The sequence below is a fragment of the Pholcus phalangioides genome, unplaced genomic scaffold (genome assembly GCF_987345545.1).
Source record: "Pholcus phalangioides strain wild (caught in Gottingen) unplaced genomic scaffold, Ppha-v1.0 ptg000001l_1, whole genome shotgun sequence".
Taxonomy (NCBI): Eukaryota; Metazoa; Arthropoda; class Arachnida; order Araneae; family Pholcidae; genus Pholcus; species Pholcus phalangioides.
The window spans coordinates 8,623,978-8,643,606 of NW_028301594.1; the positions used below are offsets into that span (position 1 = coordinate 8,623,978).

The 19,629-nt window shown below is 37.0% G+C and overlaps 2 protein-coding genes across 3 annotated transcripts in view; both read left to right on the forward strand.

The window, feature by feature from the left end:
* Positions 1-19,629, forward strand: part of LOC149089817 (transmembrane protease serine 9-like) — a 75,309-nt gene that overhangs the window by 41,561 nt on the left and 14,119 nt on the right. The window lies entirely within an intron of this gene.
* On the forward strand, positions 1,157-14,700 carry LOC149089818 (chymotrypsin-like elastase family member 2B). Of its 2 annotated transcripts, XM_089249311.1 has the most exons (9): positions 1,157-1,287; positions 7,071-7,225; positions 7,409-7,649; positions 7,859-7,969; positions 9,900-10,122; positions 10,979-11,099; positions 12,836-12,992; positions 13,976-14,103; positions 14,479-14,700. In XM_089249311.1, exons 1-9 carry the CDS (start codon positions 1,224-1,226, stop codon positions 14,662-14,664), a joined length of 1,386 nt encoding a protein of 461 aa, XP_089105437.1. In that variant the 5' UTR covers positions 1,157-1,223; the 3' UTR covers positions 14,665-14,700. The 2 variants fall into 2 exon arrangements, with proteins under 2 accessions (XP_089105437.1, XP_089105497.1); XM_089249371.1 differs by lacking the exon at positions 14,479-14,700 and having other exon boundaries at positions 12,836-13,039; positions 13,976-14,099.

Genomic DNA, 19,629 nt, shown 5'->3' on the forward strand with positions numbered 1-19,629 from the left:
TATATGACAAAATATCATTAAAATTTTTGTAATGATACAATTGATACATTTTTTGAAATCCTCCTTCAAACTCAAGTAAAATGTCGAAAGTAATATTCTTCTTAGAACGCATTTGGAGTATTAATAACTTGCATGTAAGAACAGAACACTAAAGTGGGCGTAACTTCGGTTCTAATCGTCATAGCCAACAGTCAATTTTACTTGGAGATTTTAAGACAAATAGTGTTGTTTTTCTTTAATAGGTGGCAGCACAAAGTTTCTCTACTTCAACCAATATTTATGCGCATTTCTTTAAAACAGAAAAATATCGGAAAATATAGTATAGTTCGAACTAATTCATCAATGCTTTAGACATCATTTAATTTTAGACACGTAAACAAGCATTTAAAAAAGTTCCTTTTTTTACGGAAATTTTCTTTAGAAAGTTTTTAAACAATGACGGGGATTGCTTTGACGTTACCTCAAAAATTTCTTTAAGAGGAAAAAAAATGGTGAAGATAGGGAGAGTATACCGCTTTGAACAGAATTAAGCATTGCGTATAGGTAATTAACTTTGCTTTCTATATTCTAACATCAAGGTATTTTAGGGCCACCTCGCAGTTGTCCAATTGGGCTGAAATTTTGCACACATCGTTTCTTTGTTGATTGGAACAGGTTTAGGGTGTGGGAGCAGCAAAATTGTAACGTTTGGAAAATTACATACAGCTAAGGGCTACCCTAATACACACACACACACACACAACACGTACCTGCGTGTACCGATTCGTTAAGAATTCGACAGAGGAATATTTTTGAGGTGCATGTATTGATAAGTAGTACTGCAGAGATATTTCAAGTGTTCCATTGCTATGATTCAATTATCATGCTTTCGATTTTCAAAAGCAAATTTAGAAGAAATAACTGAATGCAATGAATGGGAAGAAAAGAATACAAATTGAAAAATAAAACAACATAATCATAGGCAATCTGTCACAATTCTTCTTTATATAATCACCATAACGAGATAGAACCAGCACAAAGTACCAATTTATCGATATGATAAGACAATCTAACATTAGGTTGTTTCCCACGCATCTGCTTTGTGTACCAACCTTTTTTATTTTCCTCTCTCAACATAATCATAATCAGCTATTAGCCTTTGAAGAGTATTAGTAAAGATACCATTACAACAAAAACACCAGTAGATCGCTGGAATCGGATTTGGCTGGTTCATTCCAATCACCATGTTGCCGCTATTACCAACTATAGTGGCCTTTCTCTTTGCATGGGATACGACATTTGCTCAAGGTAAGATATACTACTATGTTAACTCTCATTAAAATATTATAGTTTGTGCTATGGCTGAGATGAAAATCATGGAAAATCTGAGTTATTGCAAACATTAAATAAAACATTTTCTTGCGTTTAAAACCAAAGGGAGTTTGTTTACTTCATTACGCAATGATCAAGTCCATATTTCGGTGAAGGAATGGTGAAGGCATAGTCTAAGATAAGAAATAGTTTTAATCATTTTCATAAAGTCAAGTAAAAAGTCATTGTGGAGATCAATGCCGAGACTTAAAAAAGATAAAGTCAGAAGTCTCCTCCAGGAGCCAGACCTGTTATAGTCAGGTCGAGTGTACTGCTTTACAACATGTGCGGGGGGGGGGGGGCGCTTTGCAACAAGTGAACCGGGATTGAATTTTCGACGGAGGATCAAACTTCTTTCAGAAGTTCTCGGGAATTCGAAAGCGTCTCCCAGAAACTGGCTCGCATTCCGAAAGTGTTTTTCAGAAAGTGCCTAGTATCCAAAAAGTATCTAGTATCCAAAAAGTATCTAGTATCCAAAAAGTATCTAGTATCCAGAAAGTATCTAGTATCCAGAAAGTATCTGGTATCCAGAAAGTGCCTAGTGTCCAGAAAGTATCAGGTATCCATAAAGTGCTGGAATCCAGAAAGTGTCAAGGATCCAGAAAGTGTCATTCACACAGTGTCTGCTAAATAACACCACTAGCCTGGTATCAGGAACTTTCTAGTATCCAAGAAGTGTCTGCTAAATAATACCACTAGTCTAGTATCCAAGAAGTGTCTTTTTGAAAGTGCCTAGAATTCAGAAAGTGTTGGGCAACCAGATAGATAGATAGAACCGCTCACAACCCCGGACTGATGCAAAGCACCTTACTTCCGTTCCCTCAAAAGAAGCAGAGTTGTGTCGGAAAAGTTAGCAAAGATTTATAGTGGTGGCTCCCCTTGCCCCGTGCCCGCAAGTTTCGAATTACTCGCGTCGTTCTCCCCAGGAAGACAGCCATCAACCAATGCAACATACAAGCCATTTGACAAAAATGGGTGACTGAATCCAATGACTAGGGACAAAAATTGCACGTGCGCCCAGTGGCACATAAGGGCCGGAGACCGCAGCCTGGGATTCCGAAAGAAATGTGGAAAAGACTTGTGGGCAAGAAAGAAGAGGAAGAAGCTGGCAAGTTGAAGTGGGAGAGCTTTGAGAATGTGGGCAACCAAAGAATGCCTGATCCAGATGGCGTCTTCCACAATTTAACTGGTATCCAGAAAGCGTCTGATATTCAAAAAGTGTCTAGTATCCAAAAATTACCTATCATCAAAAAAAAAGTTCCTGATCTAGGTAGTGTCTTTCAGAATTTGCCCGGTTCTAGAAAGTGTTTTTTAAAAGATTTTGAGAATTTTTTGAAAATTTTTTTGAATAAAAATGTCTTTTAGAAAGTGTCTTCAGAAGGGTGTCTAGTATCCAAAAAGTGTCTTTAGAAGGGTGTCTAGTACCCAAAAAGTGTCTTTAGAAGGGTGTATAGTATCCAAAAAGTGTCTTTAGAAGGGGTGTCTAGTATCCAAAAAGTGTCTTTAGAAGGGGTGTCTAGTATCCAAAAAGTGTCTTTAGAAGGGTGTCTAGTATCCAAAAAGTGTCTTTAGAAGGGTGTCTAGTATCCAAAAAGTGTCTTTAGAAGGGTGTCTAGTATCCAGAAAGTGGTTAGTATTGAGAAAGGAGCCTAGTATCCAAAAAGTGTCTTTAGAAGGGTGTCTAGTATCCAGAAAGTATCTAGTATCCAAAAAGTATCTAGTATCCAAAAAGTATCTAGTATCCAGAAAGTATCTAGTATCCAGAAAGTATCTGGTATCCAGAAAGTGCCTAGTGTCCAGAAAGTATCAGGTATCCATAAAGTGCTGGAATCCAGAAAGTGTCAAGGATCCAGAAAGTGTCATTCACACAGTGTCTGCTAAATAACACCACTAGCCTGGTATCAGGAACTTTCTAGTATCCAAGAAGTGTCTGCTAAATAATACCACTAGTCTAGTATCCAAGAAGTGTCTTTTTGAAAGTGCCTAGAATTCAGAAAGTGTTGGGCAACCAGATAGATAGATAGAACCGCTCACAACCCCGGACTGATGCAAAGCACCTTACTTCCGTTCCCTCAAAAGAAGCAGAGTTGTGTCGGAAAAGTTAGCAAAGATTTATAGTGGTGGCTCCCCTTGCCCCGTGCCCGCAAGTTTCGAATTACTCGCGTCGTTCTCCCCAGGAAGACAGCCATCAACCAATGCAACATACAAGCCATTTGACAAAAATGGGTGACTGAATCCAATGACTAGGGACAAAAATTGCACGTGCGCCCAGTGGCACATAAGGGCCGGAGACCGCAGCCTGGGATTCCGAAAGAAATGTGGAAAAGACTTGTGGGCAAGAAAGAAGAGGAAGAAGCTGGCAAGTTGAAGTGGGAGAGCTTTGAGAATGTGGGCAACCAAAGAATGCCTGATCCAGATGGCGTCTTCCACAATTTAACTGGTATCCAGAAAGCGTCTGATATTCAAAAAGTGTCTAGTATCCAAAAATTACCTATCATCAAAAAAAAAGTTCCTGATCTAGGTAGTGTCTTTCAGAATTTGCCCGGTTCTAGAAAGTGTTTTTTAAAAGATTTTGAGAATTTTTTGAAAATTTTTTTGAATAAAAATGTCTTTTAGAAAGTGTCTTCAGAAGGGTGTCTAGTATCCAAAAAGTGTCTTTAGAAGGGTGTCTAGTACCCAAAAAGTGTCTTTAGAAGGGTGTATAGTATCCAAAAAGTGTCTTTAGAAGGGGTGTCTAGTATCCAAAAAGTGTCTTTAGAAGGGGTGTCTAGTATCCAAAAAGTGTCTTTAGAAGGGTGTCTAGTATCCAAAAAGTGTCTTTAGAAGGGTGTCTAGTATCCAAAAAGTGTCTTTAGAAGGGTGTCTAGTATCCAGAAAGTGGTTAGTATTGAGAAAGGAGCCTAGTATCCAAAAAGTGTCTTTAGAAGGGTGTCTAGTATCCAGAAAGTGGTTAGTATTGAGAAAGGAGCCTAGTATTTAGAAAGAGGCTTAGTGTTTAGAAAGTGGCTAGTATCAGTGTCTAGAATTCAGAAAGTGGCAGTATTTAAAAAGTGTCTGTATTTAGAATGCGTCTAGTATCCAGAAGATGTCTAGTAACCAGAAAGTGTCTAGTAACCAGAAAGTGTCTAGTAACCAAAAAGTGTCTAGTATCCAGAATGAGTCTAGTATCCAGAAAGTGTCTAGTATCCAGAATGTGTCTAGTATCCAGAAAGTGTCTGTATTTATAAAGTTTCTAGTATCAGTGTCTAGTATCCTGAAGTTTCTTCCCCTAATGTGTTCTGCGCAGAGAAATGAAACACATCTCTCTTCATCTTATGGAAAAAAACGTTAACTAAAGTGGAATCTCGATTATACGTCTCTCGGTTAAACTACTTTCGTATTTATGCAACGTTGGGCTTCGGTCACAGTCGGTTCCTACGCATTTTATTGTTGAAGTAATTCATTTATTTCACCCAAAACCTCAATTATTCGACGTAATTACTTCGATTTGAACGATAAACTTTTTTATGAACTCATTTGTACCCTATAAATATGCACAATTTCTCTGCAGAGCGAAAACGCGTTGTTGAAACAGGTCTTCCTGCATAATGTCAGCGAAAAAGCCATAAATTTTAGGGTGATTGGTGACGTATATGAGCATAGTCGTTGAACTGGATGAGAACCACTTAGAAAGGAGACTCAAGTCCACACTGCGTATTACTTTTTTTCTAAGAATACGCAGACGCAGAGAGCCCCAAAGAAACGGACTTTCATTGTTTGAAAGGTGTTGTGAGGGTTGGAATGTCCACATCGTTAGTATTTGAACAGGTCTGCTAACGAAAATGAGAAAACGGTACAATACAATAACGCCAAAAATCGAAAAGCAGGGGAGAAAATATTTTTGAAAAATCCATCCAAGTAGAAATTAGGTTTCCTGGAAATCATTCCAAAACTTTCCCGATGCTAAAACTATAGGTGGAAAAATAAAATTTTCACAAGCCTCGGACAATAGATTTGTTCAGCTCTGGTTTCTTCACATTCGAAACAATAAATAAACACTACAGAATACATTGCAAAAGAATACAAAGAAACATCCTATTAACCGATATTTCACTACATCCGATTATTATAAGTTCGCACTGCCTATCAAAATAATCAATTATTCTATAAATTAATGAAATAAGTTAATTAATTAATATTATCAACTGATTTTTCAGTAAAGAAAAAGATTAAAATGCGCTAAAAATATGATCAATATTTATACGTATATGGTATAAAAAAAGTGGTATCTAATATCAGAGATAGATTTCACGAAACAAATTTATTTTGCCACATAGAATTAGCGAAATTGAAGCTGGATTACAACAAAACAAATTTTTCCTCTCGGAACAAGCGGCCAATCGTCCCCCAGCCGCCATTCAAGCTATAAGCAGGCATATACATCGTTAACGATACAAATTTTAATGGAAATTTATAATTAGAGCAAAATTTGGAAAACAACATATTAACTAAAATTAGACTGCTTTAAATTTCTCCATATTTGAATTTAAGAGTAATATATTTTGTAAAAATGATATCTTGAAATAATGAATACATCCAAAAGAACAGATAAACATATTGCTAAAATATGCATCAAATCAGAAATTAGTGTTTTTAGTTAACAGCAGATGGCGCTAACAATTTTCCCTTTTTTTTTTGGAATGGGTATGACTTGAAACTGAAATGGATGAAGTTGGAAAAGTCCATTGTATGTGGAGGGTACAGGCAAGGCCGTCATAACAACACCATGGGCCATCGGGCATATTAGGGGGTCCCTACATAGCTTAAAGTACCCGCTTGTGCATTTCCATGGTTTCTTTAGAAAATCATATAACCGAATCTCATTATCACTAGAATTAAGTAGGCCTTTATGCACTTGAGGCCCCGGTCTGTGCCCATGCATTCAGACGGCACTGGGTAAAGGTCTGACAATATGAGACACATACGATACCCATACACATAGTATGAGTTCTTTCAATCATTTTCAGTGGAATTTTCTTTCTATGTGGTGCTATGCTCGCTGGATGTGTTAAACGGTATATGAACTAACGTTCCTTTCTATTATTTTGAAAGGAATAGTTATTGAAATAAGTAAAGGTAATTTTGTGCCAATTCTATTCTCCAAGTGATTTGAAATGCGATTTTAAAATTCAATTTATTCCCCACAAATATGATTAAAACGATTTTGTTATAATGCAGTTGGTGATGCAATTGAAGGCATTGGATTTTATAATGTTTTGTTGTGTGTAATGTTGGGAAGTCATTTTCATACAACAGTCTTAGTTGTGCGACTTTTGCATTTATGCGACGTTTTGACTCGGCCTGTGGGAAGTCGTATAACCTGCATATAGAAACGTCTTCCCCACTTGTCAATACAAGATTCATCGAAAGACTGGTTATTTGTGGAGATGAATATTACATATTACTCGTATAACCTGGTTCCCCACTGTATTTATCACATTTATCACACAAGAAAATTTTAAATATTGATTGCTGTATAATCGTGGAAATACATAATGCATTCCTTGGGAAAGTTCCAACAACTCCTATTTTCGGGGTGAACTCATTCTGAGTAACTTTTTTTAGATCATAAGAAATCGAAATGAAAAACTCTTCGTAGTGATATTCGTATATGATCATGATGATTAATATTTCTTTTTGTAGAGTGTTTAATTTTGTTTTAAATGAATACAAAATTTCAGAGGAAGTACCTGGGTGTTTCTATAGTGATACTTACCCGATGGTGTTTGATGCCGCGAAACAACCAACGGGAGAGGTAAAGTCGGCCCTTTACGAGAAAGGACAGTATCCAAACTCTGCTTACTGTGACTACACCATCAAGGCTCCTCCGGGATACGTAAGTATCAAGTTTTTATAAATATCTGAAGAAAATTATTTTGGCACTTGAAGTTGAATATATTCAAGATTCCTGGATTATTATTATTATTTTTTATTTTTTTTTTGCTCCAGTAAGTTGTAGTTGTAATTTAATATAATATCTCTCTCTCTCATATGTAGTTTTTGAGATTTTTGAAAACAGGTTATAAAGTTGACGTTTCTTGACATGGATTTGGAAGCATATAATAAATGTGGTGCGGATAAAGTTTTCATAATAGATGGCCCGTCACAAAAAGGTAAAAATATCGGTGTTTATTGTGGCTATGAACCTCCACCGTTTCCCATAGTTTCAACCAAGAACGGAATGCACCTCAGTTTCAGGACCGACAAGCAAATACAGAAGAGAGGTTTTCGAGCTCGATATGAGGTTGTTCTGCCGACAGGTTATTTTCCTTACAATTCCTAAATAACGTATTTTTTTTATATTTAATATATTTTTTCTAAAATTAAATTTCGTGTGTTCAACATTATTATCAAAATGATTTAATGAAGAAATGGATACGATCAAGATTATCTCTTGTACTTTTTGACGTGATACGTTGACTTACGTAACACAAATTTACTTTGGCTTCAAATTTTTCAACATGAACAGAGATTTGTCCACGTGGTCAGAACAAATGCCCGAACAACAGATGTTACACTGCAGAGCAAAAGTGCAACGGCAAGGATGATTGTCTCGATGGATCTGATGAAGAAGATTGCAGTGAGTATTTTTTATGAATCTACACTTATAGCAATTACAGAGTACTTACTTTATAAGTAATAATAGTTCCTTATAAGTTCCTTATAAGGAATAAGGAATGCGGTACTTGCAATTACAGTAATGAGTCTTACAGTAATTTACAGTGATTATAGTACTGAATGATTGCAGACGTGTACTTTCTTTACACCTTGATTGAGAGTCCGTAGGAATGGTGAATACCCATCAACATCGTATTTCTCTCAACTTTAAAGATCCATCGAGAACAATTTTTTTTAAGGAAAATAATTGAATTCAAATCAATTTGAATAGAAAAAACGCGTAACTATAATTAACTTAACTCAATCCATAACTAAGATCGAAACGACCCGTATATTAAAAAAACGGTGCTCTCTTGAGGAGTTCTTCCTTTCTTTCAAACCTAACGCAACTCATGGTTATCGCCATAGGCAATTTACTACCCAGGGAGTTGTGCTGGAAGTGTAAGTGTGTGTGTACATAACAGTCTGAATGCGTATGCAGTGTTCTCACTGATTTTTCAGTGCTGCAATATTTCAGAAGTGAAGTAGAATGATTGAATATTTGTAAACCTGTTGCTCTCTGCGGCGAGACATTTTAACGGGGACATTGGCTCGCACTTGCGCCTCGAAGTTGTGAACCACTGAAAGCCAACTTCAGCCGACCACCACTGTGGCGACGGTGGGGCTCGAACCCGGGACACCGCTATATGCGAGTCCATCACTGTAACCCCTCGATCACCACAGCGGCTCTTGAGGAGTGAAGTAACTTCAGAAAAATTAAAGGATTTCAACACAACCCGTACATTTCATTTTTATAATGAAATACATTTAGCTCAGTGCAAATAAAAAAATTCCTTGAGGTTTTTTCAGGTCTGTGATTTAAGACAACTGAATATACGCGCGGGTCACTTCTTTTTTTGAAACAGTGTGGTTTTTTTACAAAACATGTGTGATGTTAAATACTCCATGAAACAAGGAAATCCAGTGAAATATCTGAAATATTTCTATAACTTTTCCAGATATTTATGTTCGTATTTTCAATACTCACGACAGACATTGTACACCGGAAACTACTGCGTATATTCTAATAGTTTTGGTACTGTATATTGCTATGACTGCCGTCTGTGCAATGGACTAAAAATTTCAAAATACACAAAATTCATGAAACAAAATGTGAATTTTGACAAAAAATGCAACTATTTTTATCGAAACAGCTGTAAAATATTTCATTCTGAACATATATCCAAGATTCTGGTTTATTTCACAGCCAACACAAATACAAATACATCACCACAACAGGGAAAATGCCCAACGAGGTAGCTGGAAAAAAGTTGCCCATACCAAATATGGAAGTTTCACACCCTTTTCAAACGGGTCAATTGTGTTAGATTTCATTCGAAACACTGTGGAAAAATTTCATGAGTGTTTGAGAAATTTGGTTTTTTGTGGAATAAAATAACGCAAAAATGAATTTAAAAAAAAAACGCGTTTGGAAATTGTTTGTTTCCTCTGAAATCATTGTTCCAAATGTTTTAAATTAGCCATGACTTGTTGCATGTATAAGATTAAAGTAGTTTCGGATCCTGTGTAAAATATTCTTTCAAGTAAATTGACAAAAACACATTCGCGACAATTTTCAAAAATCTCGTCATTTTAACGTAGCCACTTGCTTTAAAATTTTAATTTATCAACTAACTTACTAATATAATCTATAAATTAACATTGTGGTGATTAATTGAATAGTTATGGAACTATATTTCTGCAGTTTCCTTACATTTTTATTCGACGTGGAAATCACAGTTCTAATATTTATATTATGATTATTTAAAGTATGAGAGAGACAGAAATAATAAAAGTTACAACTATTTCGTTTAAGACTGAATATCTATGTTTTGTCTTTTCTTTACGTTTAGACCGACCATTACCGAGCTACACTTGCGGCACAGGCCCTATACAACCGATCGAACTTTCTGACACTAGCGTGGATCGTATAGTCGGTGGTATCGAAGCTCGACCACACAGTTGGCCATGGCAAGCGGACTTGCAATTTACAGGATACTATCCTAACAGTCATAATTGTGGAGGTACATTGCTAAATCCGCAGTGGATCATGACAGCAGCTCATTGTGCCAAGGGGTACATATATTTTCAGCTTTTGACATACGCACACAACTTATTATCACAAGAATAAATAAATAATAATCACAACAATAAGTAAATAATAATAAAAATAATTTATGTAGAAGGATAAAAAAAATTTTCACATACTGAAACGACATAGGATATCGTTGAAACCTTAACAAATAATTCCAAGATATTATACAAATAAATAATTACAAAAATAATTTTAACCCTTTAAGACGGACTGCCACATTGGGAATAATAGTCCTTTCTGCACGGATATTAGGCGCTTCTTCTCAGCGGCACCCCGTGTAGCCTTACGTGTCGCATGGTCGAAGAATCGCCCCCGTGAATATGCGTCGATTTCTATCCCTCTACGTATTACTCAGTGAATTATTGAAATTTAAAGTAAAAACTGACTTTTGGATCGCCCTGCATATGAACTACTCTTCAAATAATAATGTGTCTTCGTTCCATGAGATATACAAATGGTTATCAAACTTTTGCTACCGCGGTTCAATTTCGTTATTCGACGTTCAACGGTTGCATCTCATCCGCTACTCCTCAGGATATACTAACACAAAATCCTTCAAAGCATCGATCAGGCACATGCATCATTATTGCCAGCTCACCACGATCCCGCTGACAAAGTTTGGTGACACCCCTAGGAGCCGTTACGCTCAATTTAAGAGCCACTGAGATATTTTACATATATATGTAGAGATTTCATCATATATAAGGAAATAATTTTCAACTCAAAATGAATGAACAAAAACATGAGCACCCTGGAAAAATGTTCCTTATTTAGAAATGCTTAATGCACTTTTATATTTCGAGGAAAACAAAATATATTTGTATTTTCTTTGACCAGCGTTGATGCTAAAAGTATGAGGATACATTTGGGAAATCACCACAAATTCAAAAAAGACAGCTACGAACAAATACGATCGGTTGAAAGGATCGTCTTCTATTACGGATATACTGGTGACGATGTAAGTTAAATTCCTAAATTCTCTCTTTTGAAACTTTAAAGAATAACTAGTGGTACTTTTTTTTATAAGTTTGAAAATCAAACCTTGCTTCGAGTTGTGTAAACGTTCTTTTTTAAGTAGTTATTATTTTTCGCATATATACAGTCAAACTCGGCAAATTCAAAGCTCGAGGGGACAGCGAAGAAAGTTCGAATTTAAAAAAAAGTAATTGCACCATTCATCCAGATAACTTGATTTTCACAAAAACTCTTAAAAGTTATTATATAAAAATGAATTGCGCTCTCCCACGGTTACTATGTCAATCTCGTAGTTATTGCAGTTAGTATTCGCATGAAACGTGAACGTGATCGCGAAAAAACTACTTCATTTGTAATATCTGTATTTGTTTTCTTCTGAATGCTTTTAAACATTGTGCAAAATATTTCAGGTTGAATTAGAATAAACGATGCTCTTTTTTTTTTTTTTGGAGCTTCAACGGCGGAATGTTTTATCTAAACATGCCCCGTAGCTTCTGCACGAGAAATGCGAAGATTTAGTTCAAGAATACTTTATTTCATACTGTCAACGTATCTACAAGTCAACCAAACTTTTTTATTGAGTTGAACAATAGTATGAATCTCGTTTGGACATGGAGAAAAATGTTACCAAGCTACATTGATATTCCAAAATAATGGAAAATGATTCCAGAGAAATTCATGGATCTTCAAAATGTTTTCCACAAATCACAGGGATTGCAACATTCCTGCTTTTAATAATTCCGTCTGTAGAGAAAGTTGATCCCCACACACCCACATATTTTTTTTTCTGAGTGGTAGCTGATGAAGTCGTCCAAGATCCGGTAAAACTCAAGCAGCCCGTGGGAAGACGAAAGCCAAATCTTGTGTGTGTGTAGAGCTGGAAACGAAATCAATGCTTCTCTTGCTTGGAGCCACAACAAAAAAAAAATCCGATTTTGTTGATTGTAGTTTATTTTTAATATTGGCCACATGTTATGTTCTGGAAAACATCGGTAAACCACAGAATAAAGAAAAAGATGACCAAAAGTTGAAGGAATTCACAGGGAATTCTGAGAAAAGAGACATTTCGTATATGACATATCTTAATCAAGCTCCGAAATATCTCAACCATTAGAGAGGAAATTAAAATGTAATAAGTAATTTGAACATTAAATTGAATTGGAAAGCAAAGGATATATTTCTAAAATCCTTACTGTATTAAAATTCGATTTAATTCGAATTATATCAGTTCCACACCATGTACTCAGTTCAAGAATGCGCCAGTGTTATTTGATTGAGGAAAAAAAAGTTAGGGTATTACATTCTAAAGTACCGAGGTATGCCTGGTATTTTTTCTAAAAAAATGTTCTTGTCAAAAACCCTTTGAAATAACGAAAAATAAATCTATTTATACAAATATTTTCATTTTTGAATCGGCCATGTTTATCATTTATATAACACATGTTTTTTTTTTCGCGTTAATGTTTACAATCGAAATGTATATATTCAGAAAGAAATGAAATAAAACTAAAAACAACAAAATCGCCAATAATCTCAAGAAAGCAATAAAATTTAAGGGTCTGTTTGGGTTTTTCGAAAAATACGATATGTGTTTGTGTTTTTTCTTTTAATAAGGACCGCAGTTTTTTGCGAACGAGTTTGATTTTGATTTGAATGAATCTTAAGTTTTATTTTTCTTATTTTTTTTCAAATTTATAATTCGGATATTTCGTTTGATAGATGAAAGAAATAAATTGGGCTCATGACACCGCTCTTGTGAAACTTAATGCACCCGTCGAGATCACGGACGGCGTGAGGCCAGCATGTCTCCCTCCTGAAAATTACACCGAAGATATCGGCACGAAATGCCAAGCAACCGGATGGGGACAGACCAGAGGCGAGTACAAATATCGAGGATCTATTTCCATATCAAGATTAGTCTAAGTACGTACAGACATATTGGATTAGTTTAGTCATATCCGGAACAGATTAATCCGGGAGGGACTTGATTAGACACGAATGCTCACGCGTGGGGCAGGTAGTGGAGTACCCCAGCTGCACTCAAGATTTCATTTATTTTTTATATGACATATTTCAGTTGTAAATTACAGTTGATACTCTAGTCAATTGTATATTATCGTGAGAAATCAATATTAACCTCTCTATAAAAATACTTTCAACTATGCAAATATGTTATTTTTCACATTTCATCAATCACATCCACAGCAGTGCTGTATAACAAGGGCTGTTTCGTGACTCACCGGAGTCGGTACCAGCTGATGTCATCGCCCTGACAGAACCGATTAATTGGCATTGGCTACTCTGGTATTTCAAGGTCGCGCTTTAGTTATTAGACTTATCTTAGACCATGCCCAGTGAGACAAGGCGGTAAGAGCAACTTCAAAGGGGTGACACATCCCTTACTATATTGCTTTGCTATAAACGCTATTCTAGAATAGTAAGCTATTCCAGATCACTCAAGTGAATCATGGCACATTTACAGATCACTTAATCATTCCATGGATAACAACTATAGACCATTTCAGCTACTCTTTTTCCCCTTTCTACTGCCTTCATGTTCCCATCTAGCATTTATACTCAGAAAAAGAAAGCGCACATAGTCTCCTCCCCCCCCCCCCAATATAGTTCGGGTCAAAATTAGCTTGAAAATGATTTTTTCTGAAAACGATATGCGAATTTTTTCTTCCGACTCTGTGGCCCAAGTGGTCGTTGTTCGGAGGTTACCTGTAATATTAAGTTTATGAGACGCGTTCGGTTCCAACAAAATGTGGCCGTTGTTCAGAGATTGCTATTGTTCGTAGGTGGCCGTTAAAGGAGATGTTTCACTGTATATTAATTTTATTTCATTAATTGGCACAGGATCAGGAAGCAACGATGCTTTGAAGCAAGCCGAGATGTACGTCCAGACCGAACAAATATGTCCTTCGGGTACTAGGCAAACTATGATATGTCTGGAAAGTCGGAGAGGTCATCAAGGTATATGCCACGTTAGTGTCAGGATCTTGAATGTCATTTTCAATTCTGTGGTGTTTGGTCAGAACGTGATAACTCCAAAATCACACATTTTCCAGTTATAAGTATTTTCATTATCATTTAAAAACTAAAAATAAAGCACACACACAAATATAAATGAAAATATCATACATCAGCATGTTGTTCAGCCGTACGACACGTATTTGGGCATTTATCTCACTTCTAATTAGTTATAATTAGCAAGAACTACTTTTAGATCAAAAAGCGATTTTTTGGAGATATGTTCTGACCAAACACCACAGAATTATTCGGTCTTTTTTTGTGCTTGTTGTTCTACGTATGTATGTCTTCCATTATCTCATCATATTTTTTTTCTTTTTGTTTTAAAGGGTGACAGCGGTGGACCTCTGGCGTGCAAAATCAATGATAAATGGCACGTGCTTGGAATTGCAAGTTTCGTGACGCGAGTAACTGGCCTGGAGGGGCTCTGTTCGGTTGGAGGAACGATGTCTGTGTACAGCCGGGTATCCAATAAAATTTCGTGGATTAATCGTGTTATTGAGAAATTCAGCTGAAATGTAAGATTGGAATAAAATATGAACAAATCTTCATTAGTGCTCGACAATGTTTCACATGTCTGTTTTTCTGTATACAAACCTGAATCCGTAGTTCATGACTAGGACGTCAAAAACAGCATTAATATAATTTCATCAATAAGGATTCGAAGAATGAAAAACTGCATACAGTCAGCTCCGCTTAAACAGATATGAACGGTTCCAGCACACAATATTCGATTAAGCGAAGTATCCGATTATGGGGTAACAGTTCAATTTCCGATTCACACCGTAAAAGTATAGTTATTTTACCGAAAACTGATGAAGGATAAACATGAATAATGATTCTGCAATAAGTGAAATATCAAAACGAAATGAAAATTACATTGAATTGAAACTCGATGTTCGACGGAGTCCCTAGGCTGGATGCTTCTGTTGGGTCCATTTACAGTAAATTTATATTGTGAAACAAAAATCATTCCGGGCTGGAACTTTGCAAGACCAGTCTGTTTGATCTTTTGGATCAAACAGAACTGGTCTTGACTTTCGAGCTCACTATAACATAGACGATGCTCTCACTTGTTTCTATAGTTTAATTTTCAATGCATTTGACTACTGTCCCTCGGAAAAGTGGCTCCAAAAATATTTTCCTCATTGGTTCGACACTAATATAGTCAAGACAATACGCAAGAAAAACTCGATTAGGAATAAACTTCTATCCAGTAATGGGCAATTGCATCTTAACACTTTTCATGACCAACGTAGACTCATTAAAAATCCCTGATCCGAAATGCCCGTGACTCGTAAAATCGCCGCATTGAAGATAATATTCATACGCACCCTTCTACATTTTGGAACCTCATTGAATCCCAACGACGAAAACTTACACTGAGAAACTTCAATTATGAAGAAATGAGTATCTCGGACGATGACGAGGTTGCAAACAAATTCACCGAGTACTTCCAGTCTGTATTCTCTTCTCAGATTCAGGGTACATCTTGGGAAGACTGCAGAAGTGAACATCTCAGATAGGTAATAGGCTTGATATTTTTGACATTGGTGAAATAACTGAAAGTGATGCTACCGCGTTATAAGACATATTGTTCCGGATAATTTTCCACAAGACTTCGAGATTGCAAAATAAGAAGCGGTTCGACGGACAAACACAGATTTATTTACAGATCAGCAATTTACACGTATTTACAAGCTAATCAGAGAGCTAAACAACTTTCTCTCAACGTTCAATCACAACTGACCTTTCATCGAGTCTGTCGCTATTCGAACCTGCCATCTTGTGAGCGCCACACTATTTATAACCCTGGCAGAAACTTCGTGAAAAAAAACATTCCACAACTTTCTATTTTCTAGTACCAGGTTCGTGGCGCCACTGTCTGGGGGGTAAATCTCTGGAATTTTCTCTACACGACCTCTGCCAATTCTCCACCAATCGCACATCCGTATGGTTAACCGAAACCGGTGTCAACTCTCATTGCCGACAGAAGATTGCGATAAAGAATTGCGCCATCTATTGTTTATAGTTCGTAACAATATCAAATTTGTCAAATGTATAGGTCCAGATGGTATTCCAGGCTACATAATCAAAGCATGTAGAAATATTTTTTTCTGAACCTCTCGTAATTCTCTTTCATCTTTCCTTGCGCAAAAATGTTTTCCCATCTTCTTGGAAGCTCGCAAATGTCATTCCGTCCAAAAAAAGAAGTGGTCAAGTCACTCACGATCTTGCCAAGTCAATCGACGCCAACAAGCAGGCAGATGTCATTTACGTGGACTTCACTAAAGCTTTCGACAAAATAAATCAGTAGACACTACTATAAACTCCGTTCTCTCAATGTGTCCGAGAACTCTATCATGTGGTTCACCAGCTACCTTGAATTTGAAATTATCCCAAGTTGTATTTCATACCACAATTCCAACAAAGTAGTTCGAAGATTGCATGATTCGAACCCAGGATTCGAAACCTTCGAGTTTTCTGTATAAAATTGTTAATAATGTAATCGATGATTGCGATTTTCTTCACCTTATTGATTTCTCTATGCAAATCGGAAACTGGCCTGTTCGGCGGACTTTACGCCTGCCTAAACCCCGAACAAATATTTTGCCGTGGTCCCCTCTTTTTCAGATGTAGTAGATCGTATTTTGAAAATTCCTAGAGGTGCTTACCCAGGGTCGTCGTAAGTGTATCATGGGCCCCCAAACCATGTGGTTTTTTTCTGAGGCCCGACTTGGCAAATTCACTTGGTTATTCCTGAAATTTTTACCAGATCTAATTTTCGTGACGCCCCATTTTCATTCAAAATACCCCTCCGAGGGGACCGTGCCCAAGTGGGCCCATATGATTAGATAGTACTATGTTTATCAAGCCATTTGGGGGGGGGGTCAGTGGGCTATTGCTGCCCCCTCCCCAAATACTATCAGTTTAAATAAAGAATCTATATTTACTTTTGCTGAATTCTTTCGCAATTTTATTAAATGCTTTTTCGGTGATTTGAATATCGTTTTTTTGAATATCCTTTCAACTAATAATTACTTATTCTGGATGCTTTTCAAGTTCCGAAACAGATTTTAAATTTTACGCTGTGTCATCGTCCAAACTCAAAAGACGAAAATATGAAGGAATACTAGGCGGTTCCACAACAAAAATGATCATGCGACTAACATGCCAATCGCCAAGTGACTGAGTCGCGTTGGATAATTCGTCACCAATACGCCAATTTCGTCGTGTGAGGGCTTCCATAGCGACGATATACGTGTTCGTCTTCTGGATACGGTCCTAAGTGCTGGAAAAGTGAAAGGATCACTTTTGAAAACAGAAATAAACCTTATCAAGAATAAAACCGAATATTTTGTATTAGCTTTTCCAACCACCGCTGTGTTGGAACGTTGTTCAGGAAAACCAAAGCAGCATATCAATGAGAATTCATAAAGAAAATGAGTAGCCATTCACTCATCTACGCTAAAAGTCATTCTCCTTAATTAGCATATGCTGCAATCATATGAAAATTCGTCTGGAGAAACTCCAACTCACTTGGATTTATGACTAGCCTCAGTAGCTTCACGTCTTCTACGAGTTTTCTAACAATCCCATAGAATGCTACTAAAGTCTATAGGGACCAAGGACACTTTCGTGAGGGACTCCACTTGTCACACCTGCCCTGTTTTGCTGCTGCGGTTGGGATATAATGCATGGTTTATCCTCTGCATTATATCCCAACCGCAGCAGCAAAACATACGTAAAAATGTGTCTTGCCAATTCCAGTGGGGCAGTAGAGACACACGCTAAAGCAGTTGGTGGTCATAATATATCACATTCGGTTATACAGTCGGCCCCCCGTATTCGCAGGGGTTACGTTCCGGGGGGACCGCGAATACGGGAAATCCGCGAATAACCGAAACCATAGTTTTTTCTTGTATATCTCGTTTATTGAACAGCATGAGAAGAGCAGTGCAACGCAGAAGTATAAGGGAATGTAAAAGAGGGTGCAGAAATTGTTGGCGATGTTTTCTGAAAGAACATTGGGATATGATGATAAGGCATCCTCTTCTAATTTTTCTACATGTGAAGAGCGTACCATAGAGGGATCTATACCATGAAAACAATCTATTGCTGATTTGAGAGTGCGAAGCCCTTCCGCTATGTTACTCACGGTGAACTTGTCTTCTACTTTTTGTAACTTGATCTTCTTCATCTGGTACCGCTTCAGTTTCAGGAGCAGTCAACTACATTAATTGTTCTTCGATCAATACCTCTGAACTGCTATTAATTAGCTGTTCGACTTCTATATCTATATCATTGAACCATTCTCCACCCACTTGTTTCGCTAACGTGACAATGTCTCTTCAGTTGGCTCTGTAGAATTGGTTGTGTCCTTTGGCGCACATTGTGGCCAAAGTGGTTAATCCAACCCGAGGTGACCGTTTCTCTCTTGGGAGTTGCCACGGCTCTAGTGATGCCAGTAATGTCATTAGCGAGCCATTCTAAACATGCACAACTCAAGTTTTGTAAACAAAACACATCAATGATGATTTCTGAGTGTTGCAAAAATAATTTCCATAAAGGAAAAAAACCCCGCGAATGCGAGGGGCCAACTGTATATATCGCTTTTACTAGAAACGTGAATTATTCACATTCAACCAGCATTTTTCCTAAGTTTAGTCAAGGATGTTAAATTTGATCGGTAATATGTACGTAAAACATTTAAAAAGTTAAAATATTTTACAATTTCATCTTCTTAACGCTTATTTTAATGTACAGGGTCAGCAAAAAGTCCGTATAAACTTTAAAAATTAATAAAAACCGGAAAAATAACGGAAAAGGAAAACAATTTGCAGGGTCAGTATCGCTAGACCACAAGAATTTTTCTAAAACGGGAACAGAAATAACTCAATAACAGCCGATAGGTGGCACTGGTACGACCGACTTCGGTGGAAATAACCAAATAAGATGAATATAAGAACTTCCGCTCCTAATCCACAAATAGTTCAACGATGTAAACTGTGTAGGTTGACTTGCTGCACTTTACCGTCGCTGGATTTGTGTATCGCCCGCAATGCGTTATCACCTGCGGTGGTGGTCACGTGGAACTCATAATGCTGTAATGAACGATTTGGGGCATTCTAATCGTTATTTGCGTATTTGACTTGTGTACGTCAGTGCCAACTATCGGCTGTTTTTAAGAGGTTTTTCCCCTTTCTTAAAAAAATTCCCGTGATCTAGCGATGCAACCCTGCAAATCGTTTTCTATTTCGGTTATTTTCCCGGTTTTTATGAATTTTTAAAGTTTCTACGGACTTTTTTCCCCACCCTGTACTTTCTATGGCAAAATACGTGTAGTGCACGAATCCCGTTGGGCAGTGTTTATATGTGGCTGAATTAAAGTTACGGTCGTATGTGATTTCTTCAATATTTATCAAACTTCCGAACATTTTGGCTATTATGCATTAATCGTGGTCCGTTACTTAATTGAA